Below are 12,962 nucleotides of genomic sequence, written 5' to 3'. Positions count from 1 at the left end.
TCGCATCAACACGGACGTCGGGGTGAAACTTCTCCACGAGCGTCCTCCGGTTTGCTTGTTGTCCAGAAACGCTGAAAGCCTCGCGCAGCCCAGCCAGGAGACGCCAAACTGTCGTGGAGATTACACAACACTCGCGGACTCGTCCTCTGAAGGTAAAAAGGTTTATTACAGAAAGATGGTTAATACCGGAGAGAATAAAGCAGGAGAGAATAATGAGAGCGCTCTGAAGCCCTCATACTGAACCACTACTATAGATATGAAACTCAGAGCATGACACACTCCTGTGTACCGATGAGAAGCGGTGTGAGGCAGTTCACACAGGCTTTGTTTTAGGATCTTGGAAGATGTTCGTGTCTCTGTACGCAGATAAACATTCTGCACTGATCTCACCGACATGACGTGGCCTTCTTAGGTGTTATCCTCACATGAGAATGAAACAGAACAAGAACAAAACTATTACAAAGTAAAAATGAGTCATTTCCCTCACACTAATGACAGGATTTTATTTATATAAATTTGTATAGGTGTTTAGCATATTTATTGCTAACACTAGATAACTAGGTAAAATGAGCTACCTATGAATATATTCATTACGGTGTTCTAATCTTTATTTTTAACTGTAGATACCTTGCTAACATAAGCTAACCTGACATGATTTTATTCATATCTTACATAATGTTCATTTTTAACTCCAGCTAGCTGGCTAACATAAGCTAAATTGTTGGTTTTTGAATGGGGTTTAGTTCACTGCTATGCTATCTAGCTAGACTGGCTAACATATACTAACCTGAGAGGATGTCCCCGAGGATCTTTAAGTCCTCCTCAAACATGTGTACAATCCTTACTGCTAATGGTTGCTAGCTAGCTAATATAACCTGAGAGGATTTCTGAGATTGATAAATATTCCTAATCTTCACTGACATAATCGTCACTAGCCAGCTAGTGTTCAAATATTCTGACAGGATTCTATTTATTTATTTATATTTTTAAACATGTGTTTAATTGTCATGGGTATGCTAATGAGAAGATTTCCAATCTTGTTAAAAACCTGTTTATAACAGTTATAAAAATTTATGCTAACATTAACTAGCTAACAAACTAATCTGACAGGATTTTTGAAAGGATTTTAAGTCACATTCATGTGTTTATAATTCTCAACACTAACATTTGTTAGCTAACTAAAATAAGCTAACCTGACAGGATTTTAGATGGGTTTTTGCAACAACAACAACAAAAAAATGTGTTTAACTTTCACAGCTATGCTAGCTAGCTAACATAACCTAATCTCACATGATGTTTTAGAGGACTTTTTAAACTATACCCATGTTTATGGTTTTCACTGGTAGCTTTTTGGCTAACATAAGCTAACCTGATGGGGGTTCTGAGAGGAATTCAGAGTACATGTTCATAATCAGTGCGAACACTAGTGAGCCTCTGAGGTCTGAGAAAAGATCCTACTCCATTATGAAGATGCCATAAAATCTATTTTTATTTAATACAATGTTATTATAAAAACAATTGCTGTCTAAAGATCGATATTTTGGAAGGAGCATTGTCCTTCTTAGCAATCTTATCAGTTATGGAGGACAAAACTCCCTTCTATCAAGGAATAATTTATATACCAGGTTTTACAAGATATACCAAGCAATTTGTACTCCAAGAAAATGCAAAATCATTATTTATCTTACATTTTCTTCATTTCATCACAAGTCAAGTGCTTTCTTAATAAACTTTTATTATGTTTTAAATTAAAATGAGTGACAACGGCTAATTTTTATCATTACTGATGTCGTCTGGGTCGAAGGAGAAAGGCTGATCGTAGCCCATGAGGTGATTGTAGTCGTGTGGCATGTCGAACAGCATCGGGTTTATGAGCATCGACTGCTTCTTGGCGTAGAAACTCGTGAACATTCGGCTCACGTCTGGGACTTTCACGTCGCTCTGGTGAAACGTGGTCTTCTTCTCCACCAGCAGCGCGCTGTACGTGACAGCCGTGTACATGTCCGTCTCTTTGTCGTGATACAAGCGCACCACGTAGCCTTTGGTGACGAGGTGGAGGAGGACCGGAGTCAGGAACGTGAAGAAGCCGATAAAACCGCAGAAAGCCGCCTTCATCGCAAAGCTGCTCATGCCGATGCCCGTCTTCATGAGGACGAGGGGCATCACACACAAACTGAACATGCTACTGGAGTACGAGAAAAACTTCACGCCTGAAAATCGAACACAAACCTAGTTACTCAATACGGAATGATTTATAATAAGACAGATTTCAACCAATCACAGACAGCGTGCAAACAACCAATAGGGTCACAGAATTGAAATTTTAGAACCAGCTGTCAGGATTTACACAATAAGCAACTTTTTGTAATGCTGTGATTTTTCTCTTTGGTCGGAGTAAAATTTTATTTTTGTACATGACAAATAGGATATTACAGAACTAATGTTTTATATTATACTATAGGTACTATAATAAATTACTCTGGAATACTACTTTTAAAAAAAAACTGCTAAGTCTAGGTTAGAGACTAGTTTAGAAATTAGCTTAGATTCCAATAATAAATATGACAGGATACCAATAATAAAACAGGGAAGAATACTTTTGGATACTAATGATAAATCCATTAGGAATACTCCAGGATACCAATAATAATACAGGCAGAAATACACATAATAATAATAATAATAATAATAATAATTACAATAATACAGGTAGGAATCCTCTGAGATGTGTCTCAGAGGATTCCTACCTGTATTATTTGGCTTCGAAATAATTTTCACGACATCATGATTCATCTTGAAGCTGTTTTATGAGAATTTTTTATAACAAGGTTTCGCAATGTGTAGCAACTGATGCTGATATTCACTTCCTTAACAGCTCTGTCACTGAACTGGGGTCACTTACATGTAAACCACTTTGGATAAAAGCTTCTGGCAAATCAGACATCATAAATGTAGATCTAATCATGTCTTTTATTGGCATTTTTTTCTTACTTAATTAAAGCAAAACATTTGTGCGATTAGCCAAATGGGAATGTAGTGCAAGTGAATTACCGAGCACGGCCTTGCCCAGATTGCCGGTGTAGATCAGAACTCCGTCGTCAGTACTGCCCGGCAGTGAGGAATAACATTGTCCGTACGCGCAGGGTCGAATCTGAAGAATAAAGAACAAAGTTAGAAGATCATATAAAATTAAATAAATAGAACACATGGATTTTGAGTAAAAGATTTTACCCACAGCAAATCCAGACTTAAAGAAGATTCCATACAACAAACACACACGATATGACGATTAGAATATCGATCTCTCTATAATATACTGGCATCATGATAGACGTTTCTGACTACTCTGAGTATCAACAGGTGTTCTACTTTTAAATCTCTATTATTACTTGTGTAAGAAGTAACTAATCTGTTTTTACACTCCCTTTCCTTCTTAAATATGATCTGTTTTGTTTGCACTCTTTTCAAAACCTAAATATTGTGATACATATTGTACGTTATCTTTAATTATAACAAAATGATATTTCTGACTTAAATGAGTAGAAAAATCACTCATTATATATATATATATATATATATATATATATATATATATATATATATATATATATATACACACACACAAATACTGGAGAGAGCTGATTGCTGATTTGATGTTCAAGTTTTCTATATTTAAAAAATATATATATTTATATTGATTTAAAATATTTACATATTTTTAAACCCGTGTTTTTTCAGTGTTCTTTTTGCATGAACTAAAACACTTTAAATAACACCAACTTAAAATGAAGGGTTCAACAAAATAAGCAGATGTGACTCCTGATGTCTTACAGCTGTATGTTCTGCCTTCTGAAATATCTCAGTAATTTCAATTAAGATCAACATCATCATTATAATTAATTAAAGTATTAATTAGACCTCCTAAAGGAGAGCATTCCCCCTGCAGTGAAGGTAACATGTTGTATTTTGTTTTATAAACATGTGTAGTAGATTCCCATGTTCACCTGATTTCTCTGGGATCTTAAGGGTGTTAAGGATGTTAAGGATGTCCTCTGGACTGACTGCAGTAAATGATGGTTATTGTTCAGAGCAGAAGATGTCTGAGAGCTGCTCAGGAAATAAACGCTGCCTCGGTGGATGTGTTTTAATATCTGCTGATTTCTTGAGATAAATCTAAACCTCGGTAAGACATTTAAATGGAACATTTTCAGAAACGTTAACGTTATTCTACCTATTCGGATTACTGCAGAGCCGCCATGTACAACCCGGAAGTACTTCAACAGCGCGACATCCTGGAACCCAACTGTTATTAGTGTGTTGATATAATTAACCAAAAAAGAAATGAGAAAAATAATACAATACGAATACATGATCACATAATTGATATTATTTGTATTTCAATTGGAGTTTACAAATAAAGATATGAAAGGTCGAGCGAGTACTCGCCGGAAGTGAATTCTACTAAAGTAGAAGAAGAACGAGGGGAACGCTTCCGGTTGTGGGAGGCAGTCATTAGTTTAGTGGTTTCCAGGAGAAGAAGAGCGAGTTAGTGTATCGTGAGGTAAATCCGTGTTTTACAGTTTCCGTTCATGTAAATGTTGTATAATATGTTATTTTATAAGAATATGGACCAGCGTTCTTTTCCACAGACTCGTCTTGGTAACGTGAGTCAGCTATGTGTCGTGTTAGCTAAAAGCTAACGTAAGCTTAGTTGTGTTTGGTTGGTTTCCGTTTTACGTTTGCTGACAGCAATACACAGCGCGTGCGGAGAGCTGGGGATGACGGAGCGATGAAAGAAAAGGGAGGGGAGAGAGGGGGAGAGAAGAAATATAAACAAGAAAACACATTGAAGGAAATGTAGAATAAAGGCAAGAAAGTTGTCTGATAACGGTTGGTGAGGAAAAAGAGAAAGAAAGAAAAGAGAGAAGACAATTAGTACAAGAATGAAAGTGAAAGGAGGAGAAGAAAAGAAACTTTTTTTAAAAAAGTGGTTAAAAACAAATGTTTTGAGTCGAAAAGAAAGGAAGGAAGATGAGGAGAAAATAAAGAAGACGAAGGAAAATACACGGTGGAAAAGGGGGAAATAAAACGGAAGAAAAGAGTAATGATAAAAAAGGACAAAAATAAGAGAAAGATATGGGGAGGAAATAGATGAGAGTAAACGGAAATAAAGAAGACAAGCGGAAAGAATGGAAGAATTGGGTAATTAATGCAAGAAATGTTTTAGAAGAAGAAGAGGAAAGTTCTCCAGTTCCAGACTTCCAAACTGTTAGTTTAATTTTATGATGATGAAAGAAATGTTGGAAGAGCAAGAAAGAAGGAAAAAAGAAATGTTAGAGAAAATAAATCCGAGACAAAAAGGGAAGCAGAGAGGAAGAAAAAGAGAGGAATAAGTAGTAAAGAAGTGAGAGTATGTTTACAAAAAATTTTTTATGTAACTTATTTATTTTGCTGAAATTTTATCCAAAACATTAGTGTCGTTGCTTTAAACGGTTTTGATTGTTTTTAATTTGGGAAAATAATAATAAAACAACTGTTTTACAGGAAATAAAGAAAATAAAATGCATTTAAATAAGTGTATATTGGTAAGATTTAGCTTCTACATAAATGATGTTTTAAGGAACGCTTGTGATATTTTTTGTATTTCGCTCATTAATGTTTGTGTTTTACAGAAGAACAAGGAGAAGAAGCGCTGAACTGAACAGAAGATGGGTAAGAGCTGTCAGTCTGGAAGGTGTATAGGGCTGAATAAAAAAAAAAACGGTTATCGTTTCTATAGTGCCGGCTCATTCGCAGGTTTTCTTTTCATTCTCGATAATGCGAGATCTTGAACAATGTGTGGGATGGAATCCTCGCGGTAACCAGTGGATCTGAAAAGGGTCAAAGGTCATGACAAGGTCGGATATCCGAAATAGTTTTTCTGCCGTCGCTTCCTTTGTGTTTAAAGAGTGACGAGAAGGATTAGACGTACTGATTAATAGTAATGACGCGAAGGATTAGACGTGTCGGCGGTTTAGGAGTTCTCGTCCACGCTCTTCGCCTTGTTTTTTAAAGAGATGATTGTTTATGTAACGTTTATGGAAGGAGTCCCTAGTGTCGGCGCTGTGTAAGAGTCCGAGGTAAAGCTGTAACATCTTCAGGACAGAGTTGCTTACACATGGTGACATGCTGTTGTAGGAAACTTTGGTAGTAACTCTGTTTCATTGTTTTGTTTTAAATTAGTTTTTTGGGTTTTTTTTTTTTTTTCCAGACTGTGAAGAGAAGACGTACGGTGGCTGTGAAGGGCCAGATGCCATGTACGTCAAACTGATCTCTTCTGATGGTCATGAGTTCATCGTGAAGAGAGAACACGCGCTAACATCAGGAACCATCAAAGCCATGCTGAGTGGCCCTGGTGAGTACGCTCGCACGCATGTGTATGTTGATGGATCTAAAGCTAACTTGTGTGTGTGTGTGTGTGTGTGTGTGTGTGTGTGTGTGTGTGTGTGTGTGTGTGTGTGTGTGAGAAATCATGCTCGAGCGGCCATCTTGATTTTGACGTCACTTGCTGAACTCCAGAGTAGGAATTCCAAGTTGAGGGCGCATTTACTTTTGGGGTCCCCCATCGCGCCGCCCCCCCCCCCCCCCCCCCCCCCCCCAATACTGATATTCTACAGATACTGTGATGAATTGTCGTTATTGTACACTTTTCTGAGATATCATGTCTTTATTAATTAATTATTAAAGATGTATTGTTACATATTTTTATTTCATTCTTATAAATAAAATACTATTTTTATGAGATAAAATGGGTTTTTGTTAATAATATTAAGCATTACTTTACTGCTGGAAAAGATGTTTGAAAACTTGTGTATCGTGAATGACGATTCATTGATTCGTGACACTCCCTTAAATGGAGTATCCTCTAGAACTTTCAGAATATATTTGACGACCTCGTTACATATGTCATGCGCTGCTTATTTGCAGTAACTATAAAAAATCATTTTAAAAAACAGATGATATTGGTTCCTGTGTTTAGTTTCATTACTTTTATTTTACCTCTTACATTTCTGACACTTTTTCCCCTCTAAAATATTTTTTTAATAGATTATAAAAATGTTCTTAAGTATATTTATAAAATAAATTATTTGAATTATTTCTGTATTTGTTCTTTTACAGCCATGTAGATATATACGCATATGGCTGCAAAAAAAATTGAATTATTTTTATTTGTATTATAAAATATTATATATATTATTTACTATAATAGATAGCTATTTATTGTAGATAATTCACTTTTATAAAATTACAATTGTACATTTAATTATTTGGATTATATTTATATATTTGCAGCTGTAGATATCTACACATGACTGCAAAAAAAGTAAATTTCTTTTATAAATTGTTCTAAAATATTATATTTAATAATGTATAATACATTAATTTGATATTATAATTCTTTTATACATTTACACTTTTTTTTAAATTGCAATAATATTTAAGAAAATATATTCTAACAATAAATTATTTGGATTATTTTTTATTTATTATTACATTATTATTTATTAGATATTAATATTTGTTGCCATATAGAAATATATCTGTATATGGAAGCAAAATTTTATTTTATAATGTGTATACCGCTTTGTTATTATTTATGTATAATATAAATAATATATTTAACCTTACAGGCCATTTTGCTGCAGAAAAAATATATAAAGTTTATATATTTTAATTTACATTTAATATGAGCTTAAGTAATAATTTATTTCTTTGTGTTATTTGAAACGCAGTAAATATTTTCCAGCTCTAATTTCTTTTCTTCGTCCAACAGGCCAGTTTGCTGAAAACGAAACGAACGAAGTGAATTTCCGAGAGATCCCGTCTCACGTCCTCTCCAAAGTCTGCATGTATTTCACCTACAAAGTCCGATACACCAACAGCTCCACAGAAATCCCAGAGTTCCCCATCGCCCCGGAAATCGCCCTGGAACTGCTCATGGCCGCAAACTTCTTAGATTGTTAAACGCGTTCGCCGTGCATGTGCTGGAAACGTTTAAACAATAGGTAAAATGTGTGGCAGAAGGACGTGTTGTATGCTTTTTAAGTTTAGTTCCCACAGTATTAGTTTTGTCCATGCCACAGAATTTCCTGAAGTGGAGGTCGTTAAGCAGATAGCATGCAGTGTCTGTTCCCCCTCCACTACTAACCTGTGAAACTTATCCCATTAATAAAAATAATTTAATAGTTAACTTTAAAGAAGAATTCATTAAATTGTTTTTCCCTAAGAGCTGACAATATTCATGAATTATTAATAAGCATTAATAAGAGAATTCGCCCGATTTCAGAAATGATTCAAGATCTTTATTGTTGAATGCAACAAGCTTCCTCATACAGTAAGAGTCTTAGTTTGCACACTCTCTGTGCATTAAAATCTTTTCAGTGCACAAGAGTTCTGAATATCTGAAACACACTCGCAGAGCACTTTATTAGGAACACCTGCAGTAATGCAGTGCATAAAATCATGTAGGTTCAGGTCAGGAGCTTCAGGTAATGTTCACATCAACCTCAGAATGTTGTGGGGAAGTTTGATCTCAGTGATTGTGGTCGTGGCTTGTTTGTGTCAGATGGGCTGGTTTGAGTATTTTCTATGACTGCTGATCTCCTGGGATTTTCACACACAACCTTCTCTAGAGTTTACTCAGAACGGTGCAATAAAGAGTAAACATCCGGTGAGGGGCGGTTCTGCGGACGGGAAAGCCTTGTTGATGAGAGAGTTCAGAGGAGAATGGCCAGACTGGAGCTAACAGAAAGGCTACAGTAACTCGGATATCCGCTCTGTACAATTGTGGTGAGTAGAAAAGCATCTCAGAATGCACAACACATTGATCCTTGAGGTAGTTGGGCTACAAAAAGCAACAGACCACATCGGGTTCCACGTCTGACAGAACAGAAAGCTGAGTCTCACCAAAACTGGATAGGTGAAGACTGGAAAAACGTCGCCTGGTCTGATGAATCTCGATTTCTGCTGAGGCACACAGATGGTAGGATCAGAATTTGGCGCCAACAGCTTTAACCCATGGACCCAACCTGGATTGTGTCAGCAGTCCAAGCTGGTGGAGGTAGTGTAATGGTGTGGGGAATGTTTTCTTGGCACACTTTGGCATGCCATAGCCTATTTGAGTATTGTTTCTGACCGTGTGCATCCCTTCATGGCCACAATTTACCATCTTCTAATGGCTACTTCCAGCACGATAATGCATCGTGTCACAAAGCTAAAGTCGTCTCGAACCGGTTTCATGGACGTGACTGTGGGTTCCGTGTTCTTCAGTGGCCTTCCCAGTCGCCGGATCTGAATCCAGTACAGCACCTTTGGGATGTGGTAGAACGGGAGATTCGCAACATGAAAGATCTGCAGGAATTGTGGGGTGCCGTCATGTCACCATGGAGCAGAATCTCAAAGAAGTTTCCAAAATCTTGTGGAATCCATGCCAAGAAGCTTTGAGGCTGTTTTGAGAGCAAAGGGAGGCCTGTATTACTATAATGTTCCTAATAAAGTGCCCTGTGAGTACACGTAAGGAGCAAAGACGTCTGTCTCAGTGGGTGTGGTCTTTTCCAAAAATTGATCATTCGGGGGGGGGGTTCATTGTGAATGTTTAGAGCTAGTGTTTTGTTTTTTTGTTTGTTTGTTTAATATATTTTTTATTGTTTCATTAAATGAAATGGACAGAACATATTAAGCAAAATATTCTTGCATCTTTGTCAGTTGTTCTTTTCAACACGGCGCTGCTGAATTCTGGATTGTGATTGGTCAAAAGGTGTTGCTTAATTTTCTATAACAGCAGCTCTGACAATAGCGCAGCTGCACATTGCATAATTATTCAATCCCAGTAGTCACATTTGAAATGTTCTACATCATGGTAGAAAGGTGAAACACTTGTAGGGTTCTCCAAATGACCTTAAAGAGTTAAAAGGGTTCCTTGATAGGTTCTTTGTATAGTTAAAGATTCTTAACATTTCTAAATGTGCTCTACTTTTCTGAAACCCTCTACTGGTCCAAGACTTCCATCATTTACATTAGGCATGTACATGTCAGTGCTTTGCAGATGTTTTAGTGCCCTATATATATATATATATATTTTTTTTTTTAAACAGATGAGAGGAAAAATAAAAAAGAACTGAGACATAAAGTAAAATCTTTTTGTTGATAATTTTAAGCGCCTTAACATCAGAATAACTCTACGAAGAAAAAGAGGCTGTGTCTCTACGTTCAGGTCTGGATGAATTGTATCGTGTCAGGTCTGAGATGTCGTTCCTAGTTTTGGAAATTTATTTCGACATCTATGAAGCATTCATATGTTTATTCCAGGCAAATTCACAGGTATAAAATCCTGATATTCCATGGGTCTGTTTGTCCTTCAGTAGCAGAGGAAATTAAGCTTCTCGTTGCGGTCTCTGTTCTCCCAGACATGTGTGCTGAAGTTGTGAGCTCCATAGCCGTAACGTGGTGCTGGGCAGGAGCTTCACGAGAACATGCTCGACACCTTCTCCCCGGTCACCTACATCCATTTTCAACTGGACTGGCCTCTATTTCGTCCAGGGGAATCTGCCAATTAACGGTCAGGGAAGCCAAAGTAGTGAGGTAGGTCCTGCAGTAATCAAGAGTCTCCTCCCATGTTTTGTTCTCCTTCACAAACGTCAAGCTTCTGTAACAAAAATAACATCTGCTGGAACAGTTGGTGGTGATCCTTCCCATTGGACCTAAAACAACACAATCATCAATGTTGCTGAAGCCCCACGTAAAGAAAGTAAGATTTTGTCCATCAGACCATTGCCAGGTGTTTGAGAGTGGCTGGGTTCTCCCCAGCTCAATCCAAGTGAACATGCTGGAGCTGAGACTGCACAAGTCTGTTTTGCTCCTCGGCAGTCGTGATGGTTGCGAGGTCTGTGTAGTTCTGTCTACAGTAGCGCTGCGCTTCAGACCACTTTATTGACTTGTAAATTAACGTATAGTTTCTGAACAGACCCACAGACGTGCCACAGAGTAGCAGCGGGACCAAAATAATGAAGAACGATTTCATCTTTCGTCGACGATGTGTCTGAACTCTGTCTTTCCTGTGCAGTGGCTCACCTCACACCTTTTATATGGAGTTAAATTGGAGGTGGGATCAAGGACGTGAAGGATCTCCTGATTCTAATTGGTAACCTGCAAACAGATCTGATCTCTGGTACACCAGGTAGTCCGATGGAAATTTAACCAAATCCTGGTCAAATGTAAAAAGGAACGCATCACATTTTGAAAATAACTTTCCATACCTGATGTAATCTACATATTAGTTTCATTTACATGACCTTCTTGTTCACCTTTCAGCCTTATCCATATTTGGAATGGGAATCGATGAACTCACTGAGTCAACTCGGTCATGACCGAAATGATTCATTGAATCAGGGGACCAGTTCAGCAAACATGCAAACCAACACAATTTCTGAATGGGTCAATTTATGGGTATACCTTAATGTAGTTAGCAAGTAAGCACATTTTCATGATACCAACAAACCAAGGGTAACTTGTAAAATGTCATATATAGGCATTCTGTCCTGATCCATAATAGGGCTTAAAAATTTAAGGTGTCTAAATATTACACATACTCTCTCTCTCTTTCTCTCTCACTCTCACAATTTCTCACAATAACCTAATGTTATTCCCCCCAAACACATTTTTATAACAGCAAAAAGTTAAGGGTCTTTAATGCTAACTAAGTGGATTTGTTTTGTTGTTGTTGTGTTTGTTTTTGTAATTATCAGAAGATGTGGATCAAACATGGATGCAGCTTAAATGTAGTTAAATTACTTTTCACCATTTAGCTAGCTAGTTTAAGTTACATGCATTTTCCATAATCAATCAAATTAAATATTCTCACTGGCTGACAGAGTGAATGTTATAGACGGTATGAAATGTGCGTTGTCTTATTTTCAACTAGCATTAGCTAATGATTTCCATTTGGTTGCTGAGATATCCAGGACATTTTGGGCGTAGTAGAGAACAGTCTAAATCGCTATTGTGACATTTCATTGTTTGGGGTTTTTTGTTTTTGTTTGTTATATTTTGTGTTGCACATCTAGACTACAGATGATGTGCATCGTTAATTTGGCATAGTTAAGTTCATCTAATACATTTCATTTTTTAATCAGAAAAGATTGGTTATTAGCAGCATTCATACAATTTGACGCGTACAGTATGAACTGCCTTGTGAGCTATCCAATCGTAGTGCAGGACGGACTGGGATACAGTTAGCCAATCTGGATTCAGGATAGAGCTATAACTAGCCAATCGTAACGCAGGAGGCGGGACTTGTCAGAAAAATGCGGATGTGACGAGAAAAAAAGAACGCGTCTAGAACTTGCGGGAGTTCCAACATGGCGTCGATGCAGGTGAGTAACAAAACTACAGTAAACAATCCGAGTTAATTCAAACTGTTAGATGGAGATTTTAATTGACATAGCTAACGGCTATCGTTACAGGCAGAACACGTTATCCAGTATGCGTTTGTTAAATCGTTATCTATGAATGGAATTCGAAAATCACGGATATTGAACCAGTTAGCCTTGGCTCTCGTGTTAGCTGGGTTAGCTAGTCGGATGTGTAGCTTCAGCATAGCATACATTCCTAGCAATAATTTAAAATTAGATTTGAATATATATCATTCGTCAGCCTATCTATGATGTTTTTCTGTTAGCAAATCATTTACAGACTGAACTATTAATACTTTAATATACAGAAAGGTTACTACTAATAATAATTATAATAAAAACAATTGTATGAAGAATTAATCCAGGCTTGTTTTGAGACCTAACAAAGTGTTTAACACACGGTAATGAGAGGACATAATGAGAAGATAAACTTTTAAGAGCTGCGCATTAGTCTAAGATGCAGTGGAGATTCCAATGGAATTTTTTTTTCCCCCCTGCAGCTGCAATCTAGGG

At 36.9% G+C, this 12,962-nt stretch overlaps 3 protein-coding genes across 5 annotated transcripts in view; 2 read left to right on the top strand and 1 right to left on the bottom strand.

Moving 5' to 3' along the window:
- Nucleotides 1-1,715: 1,715 nt before the first annotated feature.
- Nucleotides 1,716-4,299, bottom strand: tmem70 (transmembrane protein 70). The gene is made up of 3 exons (XM_017495535.3): nucleotides 4,005-4,299; nucleotides 3,052-3,151; nucleotides 1,716-2,210 (listed from the first exon to the last, which is right to left on the bottom strand). The coding sequence occupies exons 1-3, from the start codon at nucleotides 4,203-4,205 to the stop codon at nucleotides 1,768-1,770; spliced, it is 744 nt and encodes a 247-aa protein (XP_017351024.2). The 5' UTR covers nucleotides 4,206-4,299; the 3' UTR covers nucleotides 1,716-1,767.
- Nucleotides 4,300-4,451: 152 nt separating this feature from the next.
- Nucleotides 4,452-8,266, top strand: elocb (elongin C paralog b). Of its 3 annotated transcripts, none has more exons than XM_017494952.3 (4): nucleotides 4,452-4,561; nucleotides 5,673-5,712; nucleotides 6,251-6,394; nucleotides 7,814-8,266. In XM_017494952.3, exons 2-4 carry the CDS (start codon nucleotides 5,709-5,711, stop codon nucleotides 8,002-8,004), a joined length of 339 nt encoding a protein of 112 aa, XP_017350441.1. In that variant the 5' UTR covers nucleotides 4,452-4,561; nucleotides 5,673-5,708; the 3' UTR covers nucleotides 8,005-8,266.
- A 2,016-nt stretch (nucleotides 8,267-10,282) lies between these two features.
- ube2wa (ubiquitin conjugating enzyme E2 Wa) overlaps nucleotides 10,283-12,962 on the top strand; it is a 7,798-nt gene continuing 5,118 nt past the window's right edge. Inside the window, exon 1 of the mRNA XM_053688667.1 lies at nucleotides 10,283-12,410. Within this exon, the coding sequence (XP_053544642.1) occupies nucleotides 12,396-12,410 (15 nt within the window). The 5' untranslated portion in view covers nucleotides 10,283-12,395. The remainder of the gene's footprint in view (nucleotides 12,411-12,962) is intronic.

The sequence above is a fragment of the Ictalurus punctatus genome, chromosome 20, assembly GCF_001660625.3.
Source record: "Ictalurus punctatus breed USDA103 chromosome 20, Coco_2.0, whole genome shotgun sequence".
NCBI classification, from domain to species: domain Eukaryota; kingdom Metazoa; phylum Chordata; class Actinopteri; order Siluriformes; family Ictaluridae; genus Ictalurus; species Ictalurus punctatus.
Note: the sequence above shows the minus strand (reverse complement) of the source record. Positions and strands in the feature narration are given on the sequence as shown.